Source organism: Nicotiana sylvestris, chromosome 5 (genome assembly GCF_000393655.2).
Source record: "Nicotiana sylvestris chromosome 5, ASM39365v2, whole genome shotgun sequence".
In the NCBI taxonomy this organism is placed as follows: Eukaryota; Viridiplantae; Streptophyta; class Magnoliopsida; order Solanales; family Solanaceae; genus Nicotiana; species Nicotiana sylvestris.
In genome coordinates, this window is record NC_091061.1 from 39,425,185 (window position 1) to 39,450,701 (window position 25,517).

General features: G+C 36.3%; 2 protein-coding genes across 7 annotated transcripts; one reads left to right on the forward strand and one right to left on the reverse strand.

Moving 5' to 3' along the window:
• Positions 1–201: 201 nt before the first annotated feature.
• LOC104232110 (uncharacterized protein At5g03900, chloroplastic-like) lies at positions 202–13,874 on the forward strand. Of its 5 annotated transcripts, XM_009785241.2 has the most exons (15): positions 202–758; positions 2,057–2,164; positions 2,262–2,362; positions 2,459–2,539; positions 8,712–8,784; positions 8,868–8,933; positions 9,188–9,274; positions 9,776–9,841; positions 10,611–10,664; positions 10,859–11,001; positions 11,085–11,171; positions 11,259–11,322; positions 12,060–12,203; positions 13,157–13,282; positions 13,379–13,874. In XM_009785241.2, exons 1-15 carry the CDS (start codon positions 417–419, stop codon positions 13,394–13,396), a joined length of 1,560 nt encoding a protein of 519 aa, XP_009783543.1. In that variant the 5' UTR covers positions 202–416; the 3' UTR covers positions 13,397–13,874. The 5 variants fall into 5 exon arrangements, 2 of the variants coding, with proteins under 2 accessions (XP_009783543.1, XP_009783606.1); XR_011407537.1 differs by lacking the exons at positions 13,157–13,282; positions 13,379–13,874 and adding an exon at positions 11,554–11,768 and having other exon boundaries at positions 12,060–12,150; XR_011407535.1 differs by lacking the exons at positions 13,157–13,282; positions 13,379–13,874 and adding an exon at positions 11,627–11,768 and having other exon boundaries at positions 12,060–12,150.
• A 555-nt stretch (positions 13,875–14,429) lies between these two features.
• On the reverse strand, positions 14,430–18,544 carry LOC104232332 (proteasome subunit beta type-5-like). Of its 2 annotated transcripts, XM_070174033.1 has the most exons (9): positions 18,450–18,508; positions 18,050–18,103; positions 17,470–17,593; positions 17,227–17,356; positions 16,386–16,492; positions 15,560–15,694; positions 15,379–15,482; positions 14,790–14,890; positions 14,430–14,660 (listed from the first exon to the last, which is right to left on the reverse strand). In XM_070174033.1, the coding sequence occupies exons 3-9, from the start codon at positions 17,584–17,586 to the stop codon at positions 14,533–14,535; spliced, it is 822 nt and encodes a 273-aa protein (XP_070030134.1). In that variant the 5' UTR covers positions 17,587–17,593; positions 18,050–18,103; positions 18,450–18,508; the 3' UTR covers positions 14,430–14,532. The 2 variants fall into 2 exon arrangements, with proteins under 2 accessions (XP_070030134.1, XP_009783836.1); XM_009785534.2 differs by lacking the exon at positions 18,050–18,103 and having other exon boundaries at positions 18,450–18,544.
• Between the last annotated feature and the right edge of the window lie 6,973 nt (positions 18,545–25,517).

The window sequence follows — 25,517 nt, forward strand, 5'->3', positions numbered from 1 at the left end:
ACAATTAATGTACAGTTAAAAAAACTTATGGTATAAAATTGATAATTTGGTATGCTAAATATAATTATATTAAATTTTAAATAATGAGGGTAATATAGTTTGCTATATGGCACGAAAAAATTCTTTTTTTTTTCCTTCAATACAAGGTGACTTGACCAACTTAAGTTTGGAGGAGGTGTTCTTGACAATTCCTCTCTGGAAACGAACGTAAAACTTGAGTACATAGTTTGACTTGCGTTAGTTGGTGCAAAATACAACATCCTCTCGCTTTCCCCGTGAAGTGGTCAGACGAGCAATAGCTTTGACATTTTCACCAAGCAAATTCCAATTTCAACAAATGGGCACAAAAAAAACCAAAGAAACTCACAAAATTCTCAAAGGCAAAATATTGATCACAAAAGCAAACTTCTATTAAAATGGCAGCCATTTATTCCACAAGCTTCTTCATTGTGAAACAATTAAAGATTCAATCTTTTAATTCTGAAACATTCAAATTTATCACTAAAACTTATGGGTCTTTAAGATATAACAAAAAAACTCATGGGTCTTTGAGGAAAAAGCTGATACTTAGTTGCAGTAGACGTTTAGTGGAGAGTGATCAGCTGCGGTGGGATGTACCGAAGAGAGCTATGGATGCAATTGAATCATTGGGAAGGAGGGTGACAGTTGGGGATGTTGCCAGCAAGGCTGGCCTTCAGTTGAGTGAAGCACAGATAGCTTTGCAAGCTTTGGCTACTGATACTAATGGCTTTTTGGAGGTAAAATTTCTGATCCTTCTTTTAATGTTTTGAGATGCTAATGTTACTAATTTTGTGTATTGTAACGTCAATTTGACTTTGTAATATATTTGTAATTTAGTATGGTTAAAGATTTTTTTATGACCGTGATTTTCGGGCCAGCTTGTCTGTGGACTATTTCACCGATGCAGTCTGGTTAATGACTTGTATGTTAGTTTAGGAAAGGGCAGCCCGGTCCCGCTATGTGCGGAGTCCGGGCAAAGGCCGTACCACGAGGGTCTGATGTACGCAGCCTTACCCTGCATTTCTGCATGTTAGTTTAGGAAGAAATTTGAAATTTATAGAACCTCTAGCTTGTTTTCAAAAATTATTTAGTACTAAGTAGTAGTATTTTGAGATGCTAATGTTAGTTAACTTCTGATATTTTTTATGCTACCTTGCCTTTTTTTCTTTTTGACAAAGTTGCCTATGAGTTAATTTGGGCTATATAGACAATCCAACTTTTAGATAGGTTAACTTGGGTTGTGCTTGATTTGATCCATCAGTGAATTTATTTCCAACCAACTCACAAGGATTGGTGTTTTAATACTTACTCCTTCCGTCTCATTTTATGTGATGGTGTTTGACTGACATGAAGCTTAAGAAATAAAAATTGATGAAACTTGTAGTATAAAACAAGTCATAAAAATCCGTGAGGCCATAGTTGAGAGATTTAAAGTTAAATTATTTCTACATATATAAATATGTCATTTCTTTTGGGAAAGGGAAAGTATTAGATGCCATGCAATATCTCCCAAACATGTGAAGGGGTAAAATTGAATGAGTTAGGAGCAGAGTCACCAGTTCAGCTGCATTATAAATTGCAGTAGCTTATTTTTCTGTAAGAACTGAACTTGTAAATATTGATGGATAGGCTTGATTAAAGGGAGGAAGAGGGTTGATTGACTGATGATGAGATGTTGAGACGTGTTATAGAGGAAAGTAACTAACAATCTTCCAATAGCTGGATGGGTGACAGAAATTAGAATTTCTGTTTTCAGAACTGTGTATTGAGTTTCTTATTATAAAATTCAAAAATAAATAAAAGAATTGTGTGCTATGTTTTCTGCTAAGTTTCTTCAAGACTCTTCATTTCTGCAATTGAGTCCTCTTAATATTTGTGGAATACTATTCATAATTAAACATATATTTTTTCTTTTGACAAATCATATGCTTCACCTCAACTGCTGAACTAGACCATGTAGGGCATTGCCGCATCGCACGTGCTCCACCATGTAATTATTGTATATCTGATTTTTCGGCTAATATGGTTTTGATAGGTGTCTGATGAAGGCGATGTCCTATATGTGTTTCCCGAGAATTCTCGAACAAATCTTGCTGCTAAATCACTTAGGATGAAAGTTGAGCCTTTGCTGGAGAAAGCAAAGGTACTTACCCTCCCATATTGTCAGTTGCTGAATGTATTATATTGAATAAGTTATCCCATAAAACTCATACTTTGTGCAAGTTCCAAACACTTTGCAGATGGCAGCAGAATATTTAGTCAGGGTTTCCTTTGGTACCACACTGATCGCTTCAATTGTTATTGTCTATACGACCATAATCGCCATTGCCTTAAGTAGAGGGTATCAGATCCTCTTACATCTCCTATTCATTTTTCCTCAATTAATTTTTTTTGCGCTTAAATGTCATTCTGTACCTGACATTTGCCTTCCTTACAGTGATGATGACATAAGCTTTCCTGACATTGGTTTAAACAATAAGGGAAGGCGAGCGACATCTTATGATAGTGGTCTGTTCTGGTAATTTTTAATTTGACCTTTTTTCCTTATTGAAGAAGAAGTTGCTTCTATGTTAACTTTTGTTACATCGGTCTATTTTCTTAAGTTGATTTAAAGGCCTGGCTTGTAGCCTCTCTTTGGGCTTTGGAATAAATTCATCTACAGTCTAGTAAAATTATTTGCATTTAATACAATGAGTATTATAATTCCCTGCATCCCAAAAAGAATGATGGGATTCAGAGCACGAAGGTTAAAAAGCATCTAATTTTCAGTGTGAATTTTAATAATGATTGCATATTCAGAGATTTCATAAAAAGAGCATTACAATTTCTTATAATTAAAATATTTAAAATGTTAAAAAAATGCATTCAGTTCGATTATAATGTCTTAAAAGATAAAGGTAATAACACCAAAATATTTGTTATTGTCCTCCTCCTTTTCTTGATTGATGGGGAACCATGGTGCCTTGCCAAATGTCCTTAAAGGTAGATTGATCAGCACGTTTTGTTAATCCACTCCTTATTAGTTGTTGAATGATCTCGACCTACTAGGGGCTAGGGAGGCATTGGTACCAAATTAGTAGCTTTGCGTATGGTAATTTCTTGCAAGCATGTAAGTTTCGTCGGCTTTTGTACTAGAGATTTGGAATTTCTTAGAGTTGTATTGGCAGGTTATGAAATTCTATTCTTTATTTCATTTCTGATGAGCATGGAAGGATATGATTGCTATAGAGCCATGGATCAGTGTCCAGACTTGGTGTGAACACTTTTTTTTAATAAGGAACTTGGTGTGAACACTTTTCCCCGGCACCAAGAGAAGTTGGTGTTCAGATGGGTTTGACTATCAAGTTTAGCATTCTTCCTTTAACTAGTTTTAACCCTTCCTCTATGCATTATGTGGAATATAAGGCTGGAAAGGAATAGAAGATGTTTTGATGGGAAAGACAACAACTTTCTGTTGTCAAATACAAATGTATACAACTTATACTTTTGGTGTTGGGGTTAGTATGTTGGAGAATCCACCTTGTTTTGGAATTTGGGAATTCCCGAGGGTGCAGTTGTAACAGGAAATTTTCTCCTCATCCTTCTGTTTTCTTGCATCTTTGCAGTACCTTCTTCGTACTAATTTCTTGAATAAGATTACCTTACCTTATCAAAAAAAGATTTAAACCATTAGATATCCTTCTCATCCCAGCCCTCAAAAGCTTCCAATTCTGCATGATAGATGATTAACTTCCTAAATCTCTTACTGGATTAGAAAAAAACTTCCTAAATCTGTAATCTAATCTGAAGCTGCTTTATATGGTGTTTAGAAAACTTTTGATCCAGATTTGTGGAACATTTCTCCAGTTTTAAAATTCCGTATTTTGAGAAGTTTTGATTTGGAAACTGTCCGCATCTTCCTTCTTAGCAGCTACATAATATTTTGCTGTTCTAACTAGCATGTTATTGAAGTTGAAAGATGTGACATTGTATATTTTGTCATGCAATAGAAAGGGACACTGCACATACGGTATAGCTCAGAAAGCATATACAGAGATAATTATTAGACCAGGGAGTATCTTTGAGTTGAATAATCATTAGCTATATTTTTGTCAAATGTCTGCTTTTCTAGCTATTAAGGTCCTTAAGTGATTCTTGCTTTTCTAGCTGTGAGAAAGCACGGGAGAAAATATATTATTTATTTAAAATTGACAATGATACAATGAGCCCTATATATATATAATACATGTCCTACTCCTAATACATATGAGATTAGGGTTATATACTACTATTTAACTATCAAACTAACACTCCGCCTCAAGCTGGTGCATATAAATCATATGTACCGAATTTGTTACATATATAACTAATACGAGGACCAGTGAGGGACTTGGTGAAAATATCAGCAAGCTGATCATTCGACTTCACAAATTTTGTAGCAATATCTCCCGAGAGTATCTTTTCTCTAACAAAGTGATAGTCAATCTCGATGTGTTTAGTTCTCTCATGGAACACTGGATTTGACGCAATATGAAGAGCAGCTTGATTATCACATACAAGTCTTATCTGACTAATCTCACCAAATTTCAACTCCTTGAGCAACTGTTTGATCCAAATTAGCTCACATGTGGCCATAGCCATTGCTCGATATTCTGCTTCTGCACTAGACCGAGCAACCACATTCTGTTTCTTGCTCTTCCAAGACACCAAATTTCCTCCTACTAAGACACAATATCCAGATGTAGAACGTCTATCAGAAGGTGATCCTGCCCAATCAGCATCTGAGTATGCAACGATCTGCTCATGGCCTCGATCCTCAAACAATAAGCCTTTGCCTGGAGCTGATTTTATATACCGAAGAATGCGGACAACTGCATCCCAATGACTATCACAGGGAGAATCCATAAACTAACGCATAACACTCACAAGAAAGGAAATGTCAGGTCTAATCACTGTGAGGTAATTTAATTTACCAACCAACAGTCTATATCTTGCAGGATCGCTAAGAGGCTCCCCTGTCCTAGCAGAAGTTTAGAATTCGGATCCATCGGAGTGTCAACAGGTCTACAACCTGTCATTCATGTCTCCTCAAGAATATTTAAGGCATACTTCCGTTGTAAGATCACAATTCCTGAGCTAGACTGAGCGACCTCAATACCCAGAAAATACTTTAATCTGCCCAGATCCTTAGTCTGAAAGTGCTGAAAGAGATGTTGCTTCAACTTACTAATATCATCCTGATCATTGCCGGTAATAACAATATCGTCAACATAAACGACCAGATAAATTCAGAGATTTGAAGTAGAATGTCGATAAAATACAGAGTGATCAGTTTCACTACGAGTCATGCCAAACTCTTGAATAACTGTGCTGAACTTACCAAACTAGGCTTGAGGAGACTGTTTTAGACCATAGAGGGACTGACACAACCGACATACAAGACCACTAGACTCCCCTTGAGCAACAAAATCAGGTGGTTGCTCCATATAAACCTCATCCTCAAGGTCACCGTGAAGAAAAACATTCTTAATGTCCAACTGATAGAGAGGCCAATGGCGAACAACAACCATGGATAGAAAAAGGCAGACTGATGTAATTTTAGCCACGGGAGAGAAAGTATCACTGTAATCGAGTCCAAATATCTGAGTATATCCTTTGGCAACAAGACGAGGCTTAAGTCGATCAACCTGGCCATCTGGACCAACTTTGACTGCATACACCCAACGACAACCAACAGTCGATTTACCCGAAGGAAGAGGAACAAGCTCCCAAGTACCACTCGTATGTAAAGCAGACATCTCGTCAATCATAGCCTGTCGCCATCCGGGATGAGACAGTGCTTCACCTGTAGACTTAGGGATGGAAACAGAGAACAAAGATGACACAAATGCACAATGGGATGATGAGAGACGATGGTAACTTAAACCGACATAATAAGGATTAGGATTAAGTATGGACTGTATACCTTTTCGGAGTGCAATCGGTTGATTAAGAGGAGACAATTCCGCAGTATTAGCAGGGTCAGGTGCAGGTCGTGAATCAGCTGGGCCTGATGCTGGAGGCGGACGACGATAATAAGTCAGGAGTGGTGGAGCTGTAGAAGGTTGAACTGGACTAGGTGGTGGCACTGGAGCTATAGGTGGGGGAACTGCAACTGGAACTGTAGACGGTTGAGCTCTGGAGGAAGATGAATAGGAGATAGGGATTGAATCTCCAAAAGAAGGAACGGGTAGCACCTAAGAAATATCTAAGTGATTAACTGGACCTGTGAAGTATGATTGAGTTTCAAAGAAGGTAACATCAGCAGGCATAAGAAATCGCTGAAAGTCAGGAGAATAACATCGATATCCCTTTTGCGTTCTTGAGTAACCCAGAAATATGCACTTAAGAGCACGAGGAGCTAACTTATCTTTTCCTGGAGTAAGGTCATGAACAAAGCACGTACTCCCAAAGACACGAGGTGGAAGAGAACAAAGGTAAGTGGGGAAACAGGACAGAGAATGGAACTTGATTTTGGATAGCTGAAGATGGCATACGATTAATAAGATAACAAGATGTAAGAACTGCATCCCCTCAAAAATGCAGCGGAACATGAGATTGTATGAGTAAGGTACGAGCAGTTTCAATAAGATGTCTATTCTTTCTTTCAGCTACCCCATTTTGTTGGGATGTGTACGGACAAGATGTTTGATGAATAATCCCATGAGAGTTCATAAACTGCTGAAATGGGGAAGACAAATACTCTAGGGCATTATCACTACGAAATGTGCGGATAGAAACCCCAAATTGATTTTGGATTTTAGCGTGGAAGGTCTGGAAAATAGAAAACAACTCAGATCGATTTTTCATCAAAAATATCCAAGTGCACCTGGAATAATCATCAATAAAACTGACAAAGTAGCGGAATCCTAAGGTAGAACTAACCCGACTAGGACCCCAAACATCTGAATGGACTAAAGTAAAAGGTGACTCTGCTCGATTATCAAGACGCCGCGGGAAATGGGAGCGGGTATGCTTACCGAGTTGACACGACTCACACTCTAGAGTGGACAAGTGAGATAAGCCAGGTACCATTTTCTGAAGTTTTGACAAACTGGGATGTCCTAACCGTTTATGTAATAAATCTGGTGAATCAGTAACGGGACAAGTTATTGGAGGAAGACAAGATGCGAGTCCATGTGATTTTGCAAGGATAAGGTAATAAAGTCCATCTGATTCACGTCCGGTTCCAATGATCCGCCCTGTACTGCGTTCTTGTATAAAAACAAGGTCATCAAGGAATAAAACAACAGATTTAAGTGATTTGGCTAAGCGACTAACGGCTATGAGATTAAAAGGACTACCAGGAACATAAAGAACTGAGTCTAAAGGTAAGGAAGGAAGTGGATTTGCTTGACCTATTGCAGTTGCCATGGCTTGAGACCCATTGGCCATTGTGACTGTTGGAAGAGATTGAGAATATGAGATACTACTGAAAAGAGATTTGTTACCAGAAATATGATCAGATGCACCTGAATCAATGACCCAAGACTCAGAAGGTGAAGATTGGGAGACAAGTCATGCTACTATTTGTTAGAACAACGGAGGCTAATCCTGAAGATGTCTGTTTACGTGCTTTGTACTGAAGGAACTCAATATAATCCGGTAAAGAAACCATCTGGATTGGATTTAATGCATTCGATCCAACGAATTGTGAGTCTAAGGCTTCTAATAAGAATGACATTATAATGTTCACGCCGGAAAAGGTCAGAAAATTGTTTGGAAATCACTGTTTCACTGTTACTGTTCACCGAAAACACTATAGCTCGCCGGAAAATAAAAAAGTCGTCGGAATCTGATGTAAACTTGATGGGCAGGCTCGAAAAGGCCACGCGAATAGGCTGTCTGAAGGAAAAAATTTGAAATCTGGTCGGGAAAAGGCCACACGCGCCGGCGTGTGGGGAAAAACTTGCCGGAAAAATAGACTTCCGATCTGCGCGTGAGGGCGCATGAGAGGTCGGTTGCCGGAGATCTTTGGTGGGGTTTGGTCGCCTAAGCCTTGGGAACCCTGTGGTGGTGTTGGTTTTTGCACAACACGAACGGAAAGTGATTTTGTTACGGACAGCCTCTTAAGTCGCTGGAAAATTGCACGGCGACGAGGTCTTTCTTCCCGGAAGTCGCTGGAATGACGCACAACGATAATTTTCTCACTAAAGCTCTGATATTATATGAGAAAACACGAGAGAAAATATATTATTTATTAAAAATTGACAATGATACAATGAGCCCTATATATATAATACATGTCCTACTCCTAATACATATGAGATTAGGGTTATATACTACTATTTAACTATCAAACTAACACTAGCTATTAAGGTCCTTAAGTGATTCTTATTTAAAAGACATTAGAATCCTCTCTCCTATCTTGATTTGGTTGTTCCTTCTTGTATTTAGTTTGCTCTAATTCTTATCAAGAACTCTCAGTGCTTTTAGTGCAAAAAAATTCATTATTTATAACACATCTTAAAATTGTAATATGATACCATCCAATGGGATAGTTCGATCATATGCTAAACATGGATGAGCCTTAGGATGTCTGATCATTTTCAAAATCTTAGCAACCATTCATGGTCACTTCAAGAAAGCTTGGCTACACATCTGAGTCATCTGACCCTCTTAACTTTCTGTTAGATTGTTTGCTGACTTCTAAAAAATTATACTTTCTTTAGGTATTGGGATCCAAACAATCATAGGCGACAACAAATTCACGAAGATGGTGTCAGGATGAACTTCTTTGAATCTGTATGGGGGAAAAGCTATTTCTTCTTTTGCTCTGTGTTTGCATCTGCTTTTGAAATGATTAATACTTGACGCTCGATTTGCAGGTTTTCTCCTTTGTATTTGGTGATGGTGATCCAAATCAAGGTATTGATGAAGAGAGGTGGAAGTTGGTAAATATTGACCACTAAATTTAGTGGTTCGTTACTTTTAACATATCATTTCACACATATCTGCTTCAATGTTTTCCCTTTTGCCCATCCTGCCATTGTTCCCACACTTTGAGCGTACTTTATGCCAATCCTGACAAATGTACAATTACACGAGATTGTAGTTGCTTTACTTGTTAACAGTCAGTACTTTTATACATAACCAGTTGCTCGTTGTCAGACTAACAGTCACCGTTGTCTGTAAAAACTGTTTGCAGATAGGACAACATATATTGTCAAATGGTGGTGTTGTCATTGCTGAAGAACTTGCCCCCTTTCTCGATCTAATGAATCCCAACTACATGGTACTTTGTGTGGTTTACATGACCTGATTTTGTTTTTCTATTAGTATTTTGTAACTATTGACAGGAATGGTAGAATTTTTTCAAGTAGCCTTTTTGAAAACTGGCTTATTTTTATATGAATTGAATTTTGTTCACTGGGTTGTTGTTGTTGTTGTTGTTGTTGAATTTTGCAAGATTCTGTAAAGTGTGAGGGACTTGTTTTGCTGGTTTGGTCGTAGGTTCATTAGTGTATTTTTTTATGTTAGTCTATTTCTTTACACTTCTTTACTTTGCTTGTGCACAGTTTCTGGGTGGTCACTTTTTATCCATATTTGTCTTCAAAAGTTAGTTTTCGGAACTTGCCAGGAAAAAAAAAACGAAGTTTGAACTGATCCAGGCACTGCCCTTTTAATTATATTTCCTTTTCTTAGAAATTGATTCTTATAGCGAAGCAATGGGACTTTTTGCACCAATGTTAAAAATCTCTCTTTTCTTAAATTACTTTTTTGTGTGTAATGACAGGATAATGAATCATATATCCTTCCGGTGCTATTGCAGTTTGATGGTCAGCCAGAAGTAGATAAGGAGGTCTGTGACAAACGTTATTTAATCTTCTATCATAATATTTACTCTTATCGGCATGGTTGAAGCCTATTGCTGTTTGAAATGATCAATTTTGCCAATTAATATGTTCATGGCTTCAAGAAATTTCTTGGATCAGTTGCATATTTTGAAACATCTAGTATAAGTTACCTTGTTAATTACTTATCAAAAAAAATAACATTAAAGTTTTTGAATGCTTAAATGAATTGAAGTTCTTGAAATTTGTGAAAATTTGTACAGTATAATATCATTAAACGGTATCAAGCACTAAACTTCCTAAAAAACAACCCGGGGATTTATTTCACTTGGATGTGGTGTCCGGTGTCGGTAGTTTTTTTTAAACCCATTGGTATGGTTGGGAGGGAAAGAAAAAAATGGAAAACTTCTCATTTTTGAAGTGTTAAAAGATAATGTGGAAGGATGTCCAAGCTCTCCACTTTTACGTCCTTACCAACAAGGGAATAACCTATATTTAGACAAACAGCTTCTTTTTTCTTCTTCCCATCTCGTTCTCTTAGAACTCCAGCCAAACGTAGTGTAAGTGTTTAAATAAGCATCATTTGTCTTCTATTCTGGTCTTCATTTCTCAGATTTCATTTCCAATTTATCTTTAAATGGTTATTCTAGATTCTAGCACAAAGAAAACAAAAGAATGAAGAAAAAAATACAAGATAACTTCCCCGACCAACTAAAATGTTAAAACTAGTTGATTTATGCAGTTTATATGTTGGATGTTGTGTTTTGTCATTTGCAGACAAGTGTAGGGGGCAAATACAGATATTTGCGGTTATTTCAAGGGGTCTATCAGGTCTGGGGAGCTGTTGTACAAGAGATACTTTAAATAGCTAAATGATGCAAAAATAATAGTTCAGTGCTGAGTGAATGAATTCATGGTGGTTGTGAGGCTTTTGATGCCTTTTCCCAGTGTTGTTTGCATAAGAAAATTGATTTATACTCCAAAAGGTTCTCCGCAGCCTTATCTTGTATAAATTGTATTTTCAGGGAAATATTCTGTATCGATTCCCATCACTCCAGCGTACAGCTGCTCGCCAATGGAGCGGAAGGAAGGAGTACGTAGGGAAAATATGGCCTAACTGGGATGGACAGGTTGAGAAATATCTGAAAGAAATAAAGTGGAAATTTAGGTACATTTTCTCTTGCTTGTAAATAGTTGAAATTTCTTACCTATAGATTGAAGTTCCCTAACAATGGGTGTTCCACAATGAAGTAAAGCTAGTGTATCACAAGCAGCATTGGTCGTTGGTTTGGGTGCGCTGAATTTACTTGGAGTTATCATTCTTGGTACCATGTTGAAGTATGGTTCTTTTTGTATTTTTTTAGACTTCTTAACTTTGCCATCTATATGTTTTTTTTAACTCTTCCCGTTGACTGTATCTTGAAGGAGCATGACTGTTAGTCCAAGTAGCCTCATTTCGTCTGTGTCCAAGTTATTTCCATTACTTCAGGTAGTGTTTTCATTCAGCCGACTTTGTTTAGTGCATTATCTGGTCTAACTATTTTGATCTTTCACGCCGTTTATTTAATCACAACATAAAGGTAATCTCAGGCTATTGGAAAGAGCTCCTTGCTTTATGTCCATATTTTTGGAGTTATTCATTTCATGGAAATTTAATTTCCTTTAATAGTGCTTTGTTTAGCTTATGTTGTAATCTTTTTAACTGTGATAAAATATTTAGATACCTCGTGGATTGTGATGACTTGAACCTCCTTATGATGGAGCCTGAATCTCTGTATTTTCTATTTTCTGAGAGGAACTTTCCTGATGGTAAGCACCCTCCACTTCCAACCAAGGGGTTGTGAGTTCGAGTCACGCCAAGAGCAAGGTGGGGAGTTCTTGGAGGGAAGGATGCCGAGGGTCTATTGGAAACAGCCTCTCTACCCCAGGGTAGCGGTAAGGTCTGCGTACACACTACCCTCCCCAGACCCCACTAGTGGGATTATACTGAATTGTTGTTGTTGTTGTTTGTTGAACTTTCCTGAAGTTAACGTTACTTAATTATGAAGTGACCTCCGAGTTATGGTGGCCAACTTGAATGAATCTTATAAGACAGCCTGTAACCTAACTCATTCTGAAGCCGTATTCATTCCTGTAACCTAACACATTCAGAAGATGTATTCATTTTGCTTTGCAAAGGTAAATAAGCTTTTTGAACCGCTAACTTCAAATCTGATTTACTTGCAGATTTATGCTGGCTCATTTTTCACCATTCCTTTTGTTCGCTGGTTTCTTGTTCAAAAGAGAAATTCTGCAATTGAAAAGAGAAATCGAGCTAGGGAACAATATGCCCAAGCACTTGTGCGTCCCGATTTCTCACTAAGATGGAAGGTAAGAAGGTTCAGCTGGTTCGCTTTGTAATTTTTTTTGGCCACCTCTGAGGTTTCAATTTTCTGCATGTTTGGTTAACAGTACAGGTTTAACATCTATACTTGGGAAAAGTTGGCTAAGTAGTTCATCAAAAGTTCGGTCTAATTGCTCTAGAACTTGCATAATCGCAGCCTCCTCTTCCTTTTAGGAAATAAGCTTTAACTTAGCACTTTAACTTGTTCTGTGAAAAATGAGATTTTGCTAATTGTTTGAAATGTATGCACATACACCTACTTTCTTTTCTTTGATAAGCCAGAGACGTCTTTCACTAATATCACACAAAGAAAGAGTCAACATAACAAATGGTGTATTGTAGGTATTCAGTAAGCTTCTGAGAAAACTAGCCAACTCTCTATACTACAAGAAGGTAAATTCTTATTGCATCATAATAAATTAAACAAAGAGGACTTTTGACTTAGCACAATGGATTTTCAACTCCTTCAAAATTGTATGTGCATATAGCTTATAAGGAAATATAAATTTTCCTAATGAATCATAATAAGTAAATGGGAGAAAAATAAAGATATGGAGTATGTTGCTTATATAAAAGAGCAGCCCGGTGTACGAAGCATCCCGCATTCACGCATGATTCCGGAAAGGGACGCACCCTAAGGAGGTGTGATATAGGCTGTCTACCCTGATGAAGCACCGGTGATTGATTTCACGGCTTGAACCCGTAACCTGTTAGTCACACAAAGACAACTTTACTATTACTCCATAAAGATATGGAGTATGTTGCTTATTTATGTGGTATATTGTTTGTGCTTGATTATAATCTAAAATATCAGTTTGGATTTGGAAAATTAAGAGACCCTTGGCGTGTTAAGTCCTGGTACATTAACTTTCTATTTATGTCTGGTATAATGTCTCTTCCTTGGGTTAACTCTCACTTCATTTTATCGAATAATTTTCAGCTTTTGAGTGCTCGAGATATGGCACAAAGAACTTTTATTGGTGAGGATCGAATTGTTTACAGTACAAGCAAGGACTTGTATGAGCAAGATTATGATGCCCAACAATGGGAGCAGAGATTCGGTGAGGTAGAAAAGTCTGAATAGATTGCAATAAAAACTATGCCTCAATACCAAGTTAGTTGAAATCAGCTATATGAATTCTCATTATTATCTCCATTTCAGCTCATTTCATTCCAATAATCTGGGCACGTTCATTCATCATAGCGATTCGTTTTGTGCTGTCTGCCAACATACTGCAACTCTCCTCTTTTATGAGGGCGTGGGTTGCTGAATAAGCTCACACAAATGGAGTTTCTGAATAGATTGTATTATTGTATATATTTTTTTCTTGTGGGTATATCTTCATATACAGGAATAAGACATCAAGCAACGCCTTGTGCTCCAGCATCAATAACTGAGGCATCCAAGCTGCAAATGGATCAACTGTTATGCCACTTTGTATATTCCATTTCCATATGCTTAGGTAAAGAATTTATCCATTCAAAGTATAGTAGGTTCTGATTGGATTGACAGCAGGGATCCTCTTGGTCTCAGAACCACAAGATTCAAGGGAAAATTCATCATACTATTTGTATAGTCGAGTATAGAAACTTTTGTCTCCTAAAATACAATTTTTTTGGTCTTCCAATGTGTGTTTTCACAATTTGCTTGCCCCTAACTCAGTTTCACTTGGGCTGTCGCTTACATATTTTAATAAATGTCTTTTATTCAATTAAATAAGCAGGGAGAACAACCTCTCTACCTTTCGGAGTAGGGGTAAGGTCTGCGTACATACAACCCTCCCCAGACCCCACTTGTGGGATTATACTGGGTCCTTGTTGTTGTTGTTGTAAGCAGGGAGAACACACTGTGAATGTCTGATTGTATTAAAGGAAATTGAGTAGCTAGGTTTAGTGAAATAATGGTTATTTTGGTGTGTAAAACTTTTCTTTAAATCAAATTACTTGGTGTTTGGTGACACTTTGGATTAAAGGGATTAGATTACTTTAGTCTTAGAAAGCATTGGTGGTTTATGTAGTTCATTATAAAAGGATAAGACATGACTAGAAAAATTACTTAGGTCAACATTAACTTATTTCGTCACTTATCCGCTTTTCGTTTTTGTTGTTTCTTTTTAACAATACATGATTAGCTGAACGACTGAAATTGTATGAGAGAAGTTGAAGAGTGGAAAGATGCAGTTTGTGCAAACTGCACAATAAAGTCTGAGAAGAAAAATAAACTTTGATGTCTCTTTAATATGCAAAGATGAGAACATATTTGATCTGGTTTACAAAATCATGACATAAAAAAACACTATTACAGGGTCCTTATACTCAGGCTACTGGCACTTCAGCCATTTCCTGTTCCACTGCTGCTACTTCCACAGGATAGTAGTTGTAATGGAGTTCTCCAACATCGTCACCTGATAGCTTCTTCCATCCATTTGGTCCGACATGATAAACTGAAACGAACCACAAAGTTAACGGCCAAATACACAAACACCATGGAGCAAAAATACAACAGAGAGAACGGAAATAGCCACTTAACATGGTACTTCCTCTGTTTAAGGATGAGGATGCAAGAAACATACCACTAGCAACACCTCCACTAGCTCCATCACGGAACGTAGCATGATAAATCGCTCGTCTAGCTAACTCGGCTGCTTCTTTCACGGACAAATCATATCGGTACCTAAAGTGAAACAGCACAGGGAGAAATATTAGATTTAGAGAGAAGGTAAGAGTTCAGTGGTTTCCTGAAGTTAACGAATCAGAAGCATGAGCTGTAAGCTGCGAAAGTTTTGACCATAGCATTGTCACAATAAACTAAGGAGACATTTTGAAAAGGTTGTAACCCCCCCCCCCCAACCAAAAAAAAAAAAAAAGGGCCTCCGCGTACGGAATGCATTTAGACCTTGGTGACACAACACAACTTTCTCTCTTTCAGAAGACACTGAGATCAAGTACGACCAACAGATAAGTGCATCTGCACCTCGCGCATGCAGTCCTTTGCACTTCAATATGCACAAGCCACATATCAAAGACTGAGTTGACTATAACAATGTCTGAAGGTCGGTTTTTGTCATATAGATAAGACGAAACTAGTTAACAATCATTCTCAAGCAGATACTAGGGAAACCATGGAAATGCTGATAGGAAAACGTAGAAGAAAGCACACACCCATTATCCAAAACACCATAAGCATAGGGTGAACCAGATCCAACAGAAAATCTGGTTCCTTTAAGCCTTCCTCCCTCACTATCCACATAATATAGTCCTGGACCCTGCACAATCAAGCTTTTATATTAGTAAGAAAACAGGAAACATTTTACGAACTGTACCAGCTTCCATCTTTCAATACCTTCTCATCCCAACCCGCAATCATAGTTCCAACAGACAAACCCATTCCGCGATAAGAATACAAAATGTTTGCCAGCAGCTTTGAAGCTCCAGTAACTGAAATTCTCCTTTTGTTTGCCAGTTCATGCAGACGGCACTGAATCACAAAAAGGGAACAGGTGACCAAGTTTTACCAAGTGTATGAAGCCAAATTCCATAATACTATTTCTGCTTATGAACTGCAGAACTTTCTTCTGTAATGGGTCAGGAGGAGGATATATTGATGTGTTATATATATAGATATAATATATATACACCCCCCCCCCCAACACACACACACACACTAAAAAAATAAACATAGTTGGACTTTAACTTCGGGAGACTTTAATATGCAGAGTGAAAGATGGCCCAAGAAATGTAAAAGACAAAAACCCTTGGGGGCTTAGCCTTTAAGAAAATAAGCGGGAAGAAACTTTCAAAACACTAGTGCGCTAACAGCGGTGGAATATAACATTTTCCCAATTATCGTTTCCCTCCCCAAATCTAACACCATTTAATAATTGTCATTTCTTTCTTTTTACCCCTTCAATCTAGTCACATTTCCATTCTCATTATTAGCTAACTCCTTTTTTCTTTCTTAACCTTCCTCATCTTTTTACTTTAGAGTGGAAGGAGAGACATACCCACCCTAAATAAATATATGCCATCAGAAGCATTAAAATTCTCTAGAGTACATAGATCTGTAATGCGGAAGAGACCAGAATTGATCGAGATCGAGTATTCTCCTGGCAAAAATGGGTAAATGCAGCAACTTGGAAAAGGAAATGGAGTACTTCATAACCACATACCTTGATTCCCAAGTTTCTGTGCCAGAATTGGCAGTCAGCAGCCCCACCAGCCATTGTGCCAAGCATATATGGATTAATTTCAATGATTTTCTTCACAGACTGAGATGCTGCGAGATATTAAAAAGAAAAGAACATATTTCTCAAAAGGATTAGCCAAATCAACAGATAATGAAATAACACTTAAAAGAGTATTTGGATCCTCCAAAAGAAGTAGAAATCCAACTACCTAAAATTTGGAACTCACATTCCTCTAATGAAGAACTTGACACTCAGCTATGGAACATACAAAACTAATACATACACATGTCTCGTGCAGCACAAGTCCATAAGACCACAGCACAACCATATAAAAACGGAAGATAATTAAAGTTTTCTTTTCAGGTACGCACGAAATCAGGTTATGTCTCTATTTATCCACACACACTGCTTAAGGTACTAATTCCAAGTTCTAGCCATTGTACCAATAACCTTAGTGACATTGACAACAAAGCTACTCAAAAAGGTATAGCATATGACACAGAGATATACTTGAATATGCCATTGATGAAAATTTTGTAGAATGTGGATACTTTTGAACCCAATAACATTTTATGCTGAAACCGGGTAAATACAGCTTCACATGTATGCAGAAAAACTCAAACATGAAAACAATTAGGTCTTGCATGTCCCTTGAACCGTTGTTTATGGTTATATCAATTCCATATCAAGTCATTTGGCAGAGAGCAGGATCACAAGATCCATAGACAAATCGATGCTTCATAACAGTAGCAGGGTTGACAAGTAATAAACGATTTTCTTCACATTGTTTATCATAAAGACAAAAATGAGCGGAAGTGTTTACATATATATCCTCCCATGCTAGCCCGAGAATCAGCAGCAACCATGACACCTTCTTTAAAAATGAAAGCAAGAGTTGTGGTTCCCTTCGCAGGCTTCACCATTTGGATTGCTTCTTTTTGAAAACCGTCAAACTGAAGGAACACACAGGATAGAAAAAAAAGGAAGCATAGTTAGAGATTCAGGTCTCGATAGATTCCCAATTAACAGAATATAATTGATCACACAGAAAAGTAGTCAGACTCACATTAGTAGTGTTAGGAATCTGGAATGACGGAGAACTAGGAATGTCATCAAACAGTTCCGAAGACTCCCCTCGAAGTGGGGCAGTCGGTTCAAGTCCACTAAAATCGATCTTCATCATTGAAAACCTTTAACAGCAATAATTGATAAATCAGATATGTTCCACTCTGTAATACTTATCAATCTCGGTAGACAAACAAATTGAGTAATTATTAGAGAACTTAACTAACAAAGTTTTCCAATGTACTAAACTTAACTCAAGGGCCTATATGTACAGCCTCAATTGGATTAAAGGGATAAATTAAATTAACTGATATCATATCCTGATATTTCAGAGTTAGAATCCAAAAATGGTTGTGGATAATTGCAGGGCTGGATGTAGGCTTTAAGATATGGGTGCGGACCCACTGGCTTTGCCCAAACTCAATATATGTGTTACGAAATCCATTAACGATGTACAAAAACTAAATTCGAAAAGCAGTTACTAGAACTTGGCACAGCTGCCTTTGGTATACTTTTTGTTCAAGGACAAATCTAAAAATTATCTACCCCATCATGTTATTTAAAATCCAAATTTAAGGTACCTGTATCTACAGTAAGCCTGAGTTGATAACCCGAAAGTAGAATAAAATAACCTCCTACAATCAGTTAAACTATACGTGAAAATTCTTCTAAAGCATCAATATATATAATTCAAATCCTTTCATAAATAACTTGACATTATCACTTTCATCTCAAATGCTGAATATCGAAAAGCTCAAAAAACATTAAAAAATTCTCTCTTTTTTTTCTGTGATTCTAAGGAAAGTTATCAAAACATCGATTACTAAAATAGGCATCTTACTACACCACCACAAATTGGGGCTATTATATAGTACAAGTATATATTTGTCAAAAGAATTCAACAATGTATATAGTTCGAGTTGAAGATAGTGGATGCAAACTGCTGCAGGAAGCTTATATAATGAAAATTAGGGAACTTACAATTCAATTTAGCTGGAGAAAGAGTTTCGCCGGAAGTGCAATTTCTTCTGAAGTGGAAAGTGTCAACTTGCTGAACAAGAAACACTGACCAACTTGAAATGGGGCCGAAACGAATCGCAGTTTGGGCCAAATCCATTCGCTAAAGTAATTTGGGCTTGTAACTTAAAATAAGGCCCAAATTCTTCGATCGAACGGGTTCCGATTGAGGCCCAAATCATCCTCCTACTCATCCTTAAAAGTTACTTAGTTTGTGTCATAAATAGAATTTTATTTATGGTGAATATCTACATTTAGAGAGATTCTAGGATTTATTACTTGGGGGTTAAGTCACTCTCTTCCTACAAATAGAGGGTTTTATTCCATTGTAATTCATCTCAAAATTCAATAAGAATTACTCTCTCTTTCTCTGCAATATTATTGTTCTTCTACTTTATTATTTTGTAATACGTTATCAGCACGAGATTCTACCGACTCAAGAAGCTCTTTGAGAAGATTAAGCAAATATGGATATCTCTCAAAGCAAAATTGGATCAAAGTTCAATTGTAAAAATATTTGTTTAGTTGATTCATGTACAACACATACAATATTCAAAGAGAAATATTTCTCTCATTTAAGTATGTGTAAGGCAGATGTTACTACAATTTCTAGTAGTAGTAAATTAATTGAAGGCTCTGGAAGAGCTACTATAACTCTGCCTAAGGGAACAATACTTATCATAGAGAATGCAATGTTCTCCTCCAAGTCCAAGAGGAACTTGTTGAGTTTTAAAGATATCCGTCGAAATGGATATCATATTGAGACAATAGATGAGAATAATTGTGAATATGTCATCATTACCAAGAATGTCTCTAGTCAGAAGAGGGCTATTGAGAAGTTCCCATCTTTATCTTGTGGCCTGTATTGGACAAGAATTAGTGCAATTAAGACACATTCTACCGTAAACCAAAAGGTTACTGACTTCAATACTTTTGTACTTTGACATGACCGATTGGGACATCTTGGATCAATTATGATGAGACGAATTATAAAAAAACTCAAATGGGCATTCATTGAAGAATTTAAAGATTCTTTTAAATATTGAATTTTCCTGCACTTCTTGTTATCAAGGCAAGTTAATTATTAGACCATCACCAACAAAGGTTGGGATTGAGTCCCTTGCGTTTTTGGAACATATACAAGGGAACATTTGTGGACCTATTCACCCACCTAGTGGGTCGTTTAGAGATTTTATGGTCTTAATAGATGCATTTTTGTACATGGTCTCATATGTGCCTATTGTCATCTCGCAACCTCGCATTTACAAAATTAATGGTACAAATAATTCGATTACGAGCATAATTTCCCGATAATCCAATTAAGTCTATTAGACTTGATAATACTGCTGAGTTTTCATCCCAAGCATTTAATGATTATTGCTTATCAATTGGGATAAAAGTGGAACATCTTGTAGCTCATGTTCACACTCAAAATGGTCTTGCAAAGTCTTTAATTAAATGTCTGCAATTGACAGCAATGCCGTTACTCATGAAAACGAGGTTTCCCACTTCTGTTTGGGGTCATGCCTTTTTTGCATGCAGTAATGTTAGTTCATCTCAGACCATCAAATTATCGTAAATATTCCCCGTTGTAATTAGTTTTGGGTCATGAACCTAATATATCCCATTAAATTTTTTTTGGATGCGTAGTATATGTGCCTGTAGCACCGCCATATCGCACCAAAATGGATCCTCAAAGAAGGTTAGGAATATATGTTGGGTTTGAATCGCCCTCTATTATTCGCTACCTCGAAACATTAACGAGGGATTTGTTTACTGCACGATTTGTAGGTTGTCGATTCGATGAGACACTTTTCCCAAAATTAGGGGGAGAAGTTGGTGAAACCAAACGGAAAAGTTTGTGAAAAAATCCATCATTATCTCATCTTGATCCACATGCCTCTATTTGTGAAAAAGAGGTACAAAATATTATCCATTTGCAGAGAATAGCAAATCAAATGCCAGATGCATTTACGGATCTGAAAGGATAACAAAATCACATATCCCGGCAGAGAATGTTCCAATTCATATTGGTGTCCCTATTGGACAACCTTCTAGTGCCATAGCTAATGAGTCAAAAGCATGTCTAAAACGTGGCAGACCATTAGGTTCTAAAGATCAAAATCCTAGAAAAAGGGAAACAAATTATCAAAATGATACTAAGAAAGAGTCTCATGAAGAAATCCATGCTTTAACCAATCCTGAGATTCATGAGGAAATCACTAAACCTGAGACTCAAGAAAATAAGGAACTATCAATAAATCCAATCGATATTAAGACAAATTTGAATCGATTGGATATAGAGGTGGATTATGTCTTTGCATATAATGTTGCATCTAACATTATGCAAGATAGTGAGGATCTTGAACTTCAATCTGTTGGAGAATGTCGACAAAGAGGTGATTGGCTAAAGTGTCAAGAAGCAATCCAATTAGAGTTGAATTCACTTGCAAAACGTGATGTTTTTGGGCCTGTAGTCCAAACACCTAATGGTGTTAAGCCTGTTGGCTATAAATGGGTCTTTGTATGCAAGAGGAATGAGAAAAATGAGGTACAAAGATATAACGCACGCCTTGTTGCACAAGGATTTTCACAAAGGCCTGGTGCGATTATGAAGAGACATATTCACCCGTTATAGATACTATAACGTTCCGTTTTCTCATTAGTTTTGCTGTCCATGAAAAGCTTGACATGCATTTAATGGATGTGGTTACCGCCTACCTTTATGGCTCACTTGATAATGAGATATACATGAAAATTTTCGAGGGATTTAAAATGTCTAATGCAAATAATTTAAAGTCCCAAAAAATGTTTTCAATCAAATTGCAAAGATCTTTGTATGGTTTAAAGCAAATAGGACGAATGTGGTATAATCGTCTTAGTGAGTATTTATTAAAGGAAGGTTATATAAATGATGTCATTTGTCCATGTGTTTTTATAAAGAAAACAATATCGTAATTTGTTGTACTTGCCTATGTTGATGAAATAAACCTTATTGGAGCTCCTATAGAACTCCAAAAGGCAATTCATTATTTAAAGAAGGAATTCTATATGAAAGATCTCGAAAAGACAAAAATATGTCTGGGTTTGCAAATTGAACATTTGGCAAACAGAATTTTTGTCCATCAATCTGCCTACATAGAAAAGGTATTGAAACGGTTTTACATGGATGGAGCACATCCATTAAGTACTCCAACGGTTGTTCGATAATTTGATGTGAATAAGGATCCATTCCGACCTCAAGAAGAGAATGAAGAGCTACTTGGTCCTGAAGTACCATATCTAAGTGCAATTGGTGTACTAATGTATCTTGCTAATACTACAAGGCCTAACATAACCTTTTCAGTTAATGTCTTAGCAAGATATAGCTCTGCTCCTACAAGGAGATATTGGAATAGAATTAAACACATATTACGGTATCTAAAAGGAACTACCGATATGGCTTATTTTATGACAATAATTGCAGCCCTGATTTTGTTAGTTATGCCGATGCTGGGTATTTATCCGATCCACACAAGGCTCGATCTCAAACATGTTATGTGTTTACATATGGAGGCACTGTCATATCTTGGCGATCGACTAAGCAATCAATTGTGGCTACTTCATCTAATCATGCTGAAATAATTGCTATTCATGAAGCAAGTCGAGAATGTGTGTGGTTGAGGTCTATAATACATCTTATTCGAGATAAATGTGGTTTGAAGTATGACAAACTACCCACAATTTTGTATGAAGATAATGCAGCATGCATAGCCCAATTGAAGGGAGGATTCATAAAAGGAGATAGGACAAAACACATTTCACCAAAGCTATTTTTCACACATGACCTTCAAAAGAATGGTGATATCAATGTGCAACAGATTCGTTCAAGTGATAATATTGTTGATTTGTTTACAAAATCTCTACCGACGTCAACCTTTAAGAAGCTAGTGTACAAGATTGGGATGCGAAGGCTCAAGGATGTGAATTGATGCTCTCATCAGGGGGAGTTAATGCGTGTTGCACTCTTTTTTCCTTACAAGATTTTGTCTCACTGGGTTGTTCTTGCAAGGTTTTTAACGAGGCAACCAATAGGTGCATTTCTAAACATGTGTACTCTTTTTCCTTTTCTAGAATTTTTTTCATATTGGGTTTTATATTAATTAAGGTTTTAACGAGGCACATTATTTGTTAAATAGACATTCAAGGGGGAGTGTTATAAATAAAATTTTATTTATGGTGAATGTCTATATTTAGAGAGATTCTAGGGTTTATTACTTGGTGGCTAAGTCACTCTCTCCCTATAAATAGAGGGTTCTATTCCATTGTAATTCATCCCAAAATTCAATAAGAATTCCCTCTCCCTCTTTCTCTGCAATATTGTTCTTTTTCTTTTATTATTTTATAACAGTTTGGCCTTTAAGAGAAAATATGCTACTAAAATTAGTAAATTCATAAAATACGACCAATATTAACCAAATTCTACAAATATTAGTTCAATTGGCTAATTATATGCTTCTCCTTCCCTTTAATCTACCTCCATTTTTTCCCCTCTTTCTCCCTCTTTGCAGAATTTTCCTAGAGTATTCAAATAAATTATTTAAGATCTTAAAGTAGAAAAATTCGTGAAATCTTCATATTAGAGGAACCGTTAAACTTATATGATGCACTAGTAAAGCAAATTATAACTTACAAATCACCAAGATAAATAAACTACGACGATGATGACTTGTCAACCAATTTGTTCCTTTTTGTCATCTTAGTATTTTTATTTTTTAGACCCAGCAACAAAAATATTAGAAATTTCTTTGTTTAGAAGGTACTTAGAAAAGTATAATTATGTGAATCACACCAATCCACGTTGCTTATAGTACAAATTATATATATATATATATATATATATATACATCTTTGAATTCTATTTATTTTTATTTGATTGTTTGGTTGAGTAGATAGTGAAGAAGATGAGCTAAAACTCCATTGAAAGCCAGTGAAGCTAGCTTAAAGTTGAATATGAAAATTTGAGTTATTGAAATTGAAATTTATTTTGAGCGAATGATATTGGAATAGATTGGGTACACAAACTCCTTTTTTGTTTAGGGTTTTTGAATGTTATATATCATTGGTAATTTATTCTAGCTATTTTAGGTAACATAACTTAATGGCTAACTATTGGTAAGTAATATCTCTTTATGCTATTTCTATAGTTCTCTCTTCTTTTTTTCCCCTCCATTGAAACAAAATAAGTCAATATAACATTCTAAATCTGAAGTTAGATTGATGTAAAATTGAAAGTTCTTCTCAACAATTTCCGAATTTGAGTTTATGTTTTCAAGAAAACATGCAAGTCAATAAACGCGTGTGTTAGAGTTTTACTCTTCTATAACTCTAAGTTTCAAATGGTAATTAAAATCATTTCCTCCATTTCAGATTAAACTAGTCTCACACGAAACATTTCGCGTTAGCTCCTTTCGATGAATCTTAGAGGATAGACGTTACTATTTTAGCCCAAAGTAAAAAATAGCTTTTTTCCATTTTGATTCAAAGGAAAAGCTCAAACTTTTGAAAGACTAGTTTTTGATACGCGTTTTGCACATGTACTCTATGTAATTGAGTACATAATTTTAAAACAATCACCTACAGTTTGATTTATAAAATAAAACGTTAAAATAATGTCTTATTGTGATTTTTGACTTTGCCTGCAATTACATCTAATTGTGTTGTTTTTTCTTCTTCTTTTTTTTTTTTTTTGGGGGGGGGGGGGGAGGGGGTTAATAAACAAAATTTACTAAACATAATTCATTATACTAAATGATAAGGTTGGAATAATAGTATATTGGAACTAGGTTTGCTGAATTTGATATGTCATTGTTAAGATATTTGGCCCTAATCTGTATAATGTTAGGTAGGTAGTGGGTGTAGATATGAATTTAGATAGATATAGATATCATATTATAATGTCAGATACCACTCTATTTAAGTAAGATATCTTATATCTAAAAAAAATATAATTTTTTATATAAAATAATAATAATAATTTATTACTAATATAATATATTTAATCTCTATGCTATTATAACTGACATATCTTGTGAAACTATTGAAAATGAAGGGAGAATGATAATACCAACGGAAAACAGTCAAAACTACCCTTATGTTTTGCTAAATGGTATATAAATAACCTCCGTACATTTATCGGTCCAAAAAAACACATGACGTTAATTTTATTAATAAAATTACCCTCGCGTCTAACGGTAAAACAAACACGCTTTTCATTTAATGAGGTGACATTTTTTTACTGGGACACGTGGCCTTTTCAGCAAAAAATCAAACATGGGTCTTACTTCAACCCATTAATGGATCCGACTTTACCCGGCTCAAAAACTTTACGTTAACCCATCCTTTTGAACCCAATTTGCTTCAACAAAGCTTCACCTAATTTCATGTTCTCTTGTCGAATTGCTCCTGCACATGCCATTAATGTGTGGCCAAGTTGACTGAGACGTTCGCGTGGAAATTGACTCGCTCTCAAAACTACCCCACATACCACCACTCACCAAGATTCGTGAGGAGGACGACAATAACTCTATTGTAGTTGTGAGTTTTAATCTCTTGCTCTGTAGTTGTTACACCGGCGACGCATGTAGTAATCTAGTTGGATTTTCAATTTGGGGAAAAACGGCTTTACTTGGGATAGTAGTTAGATTTGTTCTTTGAGGAATATTAGTTGTGAAAGAGGATGATTAATTGATAAAAGGTTCTTGTGGTTGAGTTCAGAATCATAGATTCGAGCCAAAGATGAGAGATTTGAAGGTTATAATGAACAGTTTCAGAAGCAAGAAATGAAAGATTATTTTGTTGAACACTACCCATAACTTCTTCAAGCTGTTCAACTTTCTGAGCAACTTCAGCCATGTCTGATGCCTTCACTTTGTAACCCAAAATAGCAAGCATCTCATCATCAACTCCTGCATCTTGCTCTGCTTCCTCCCACATCTTTCTTTCCAGGTGTCCACCCGCAGTAGAGGTACAACCATCGGAAAATGAATTTTC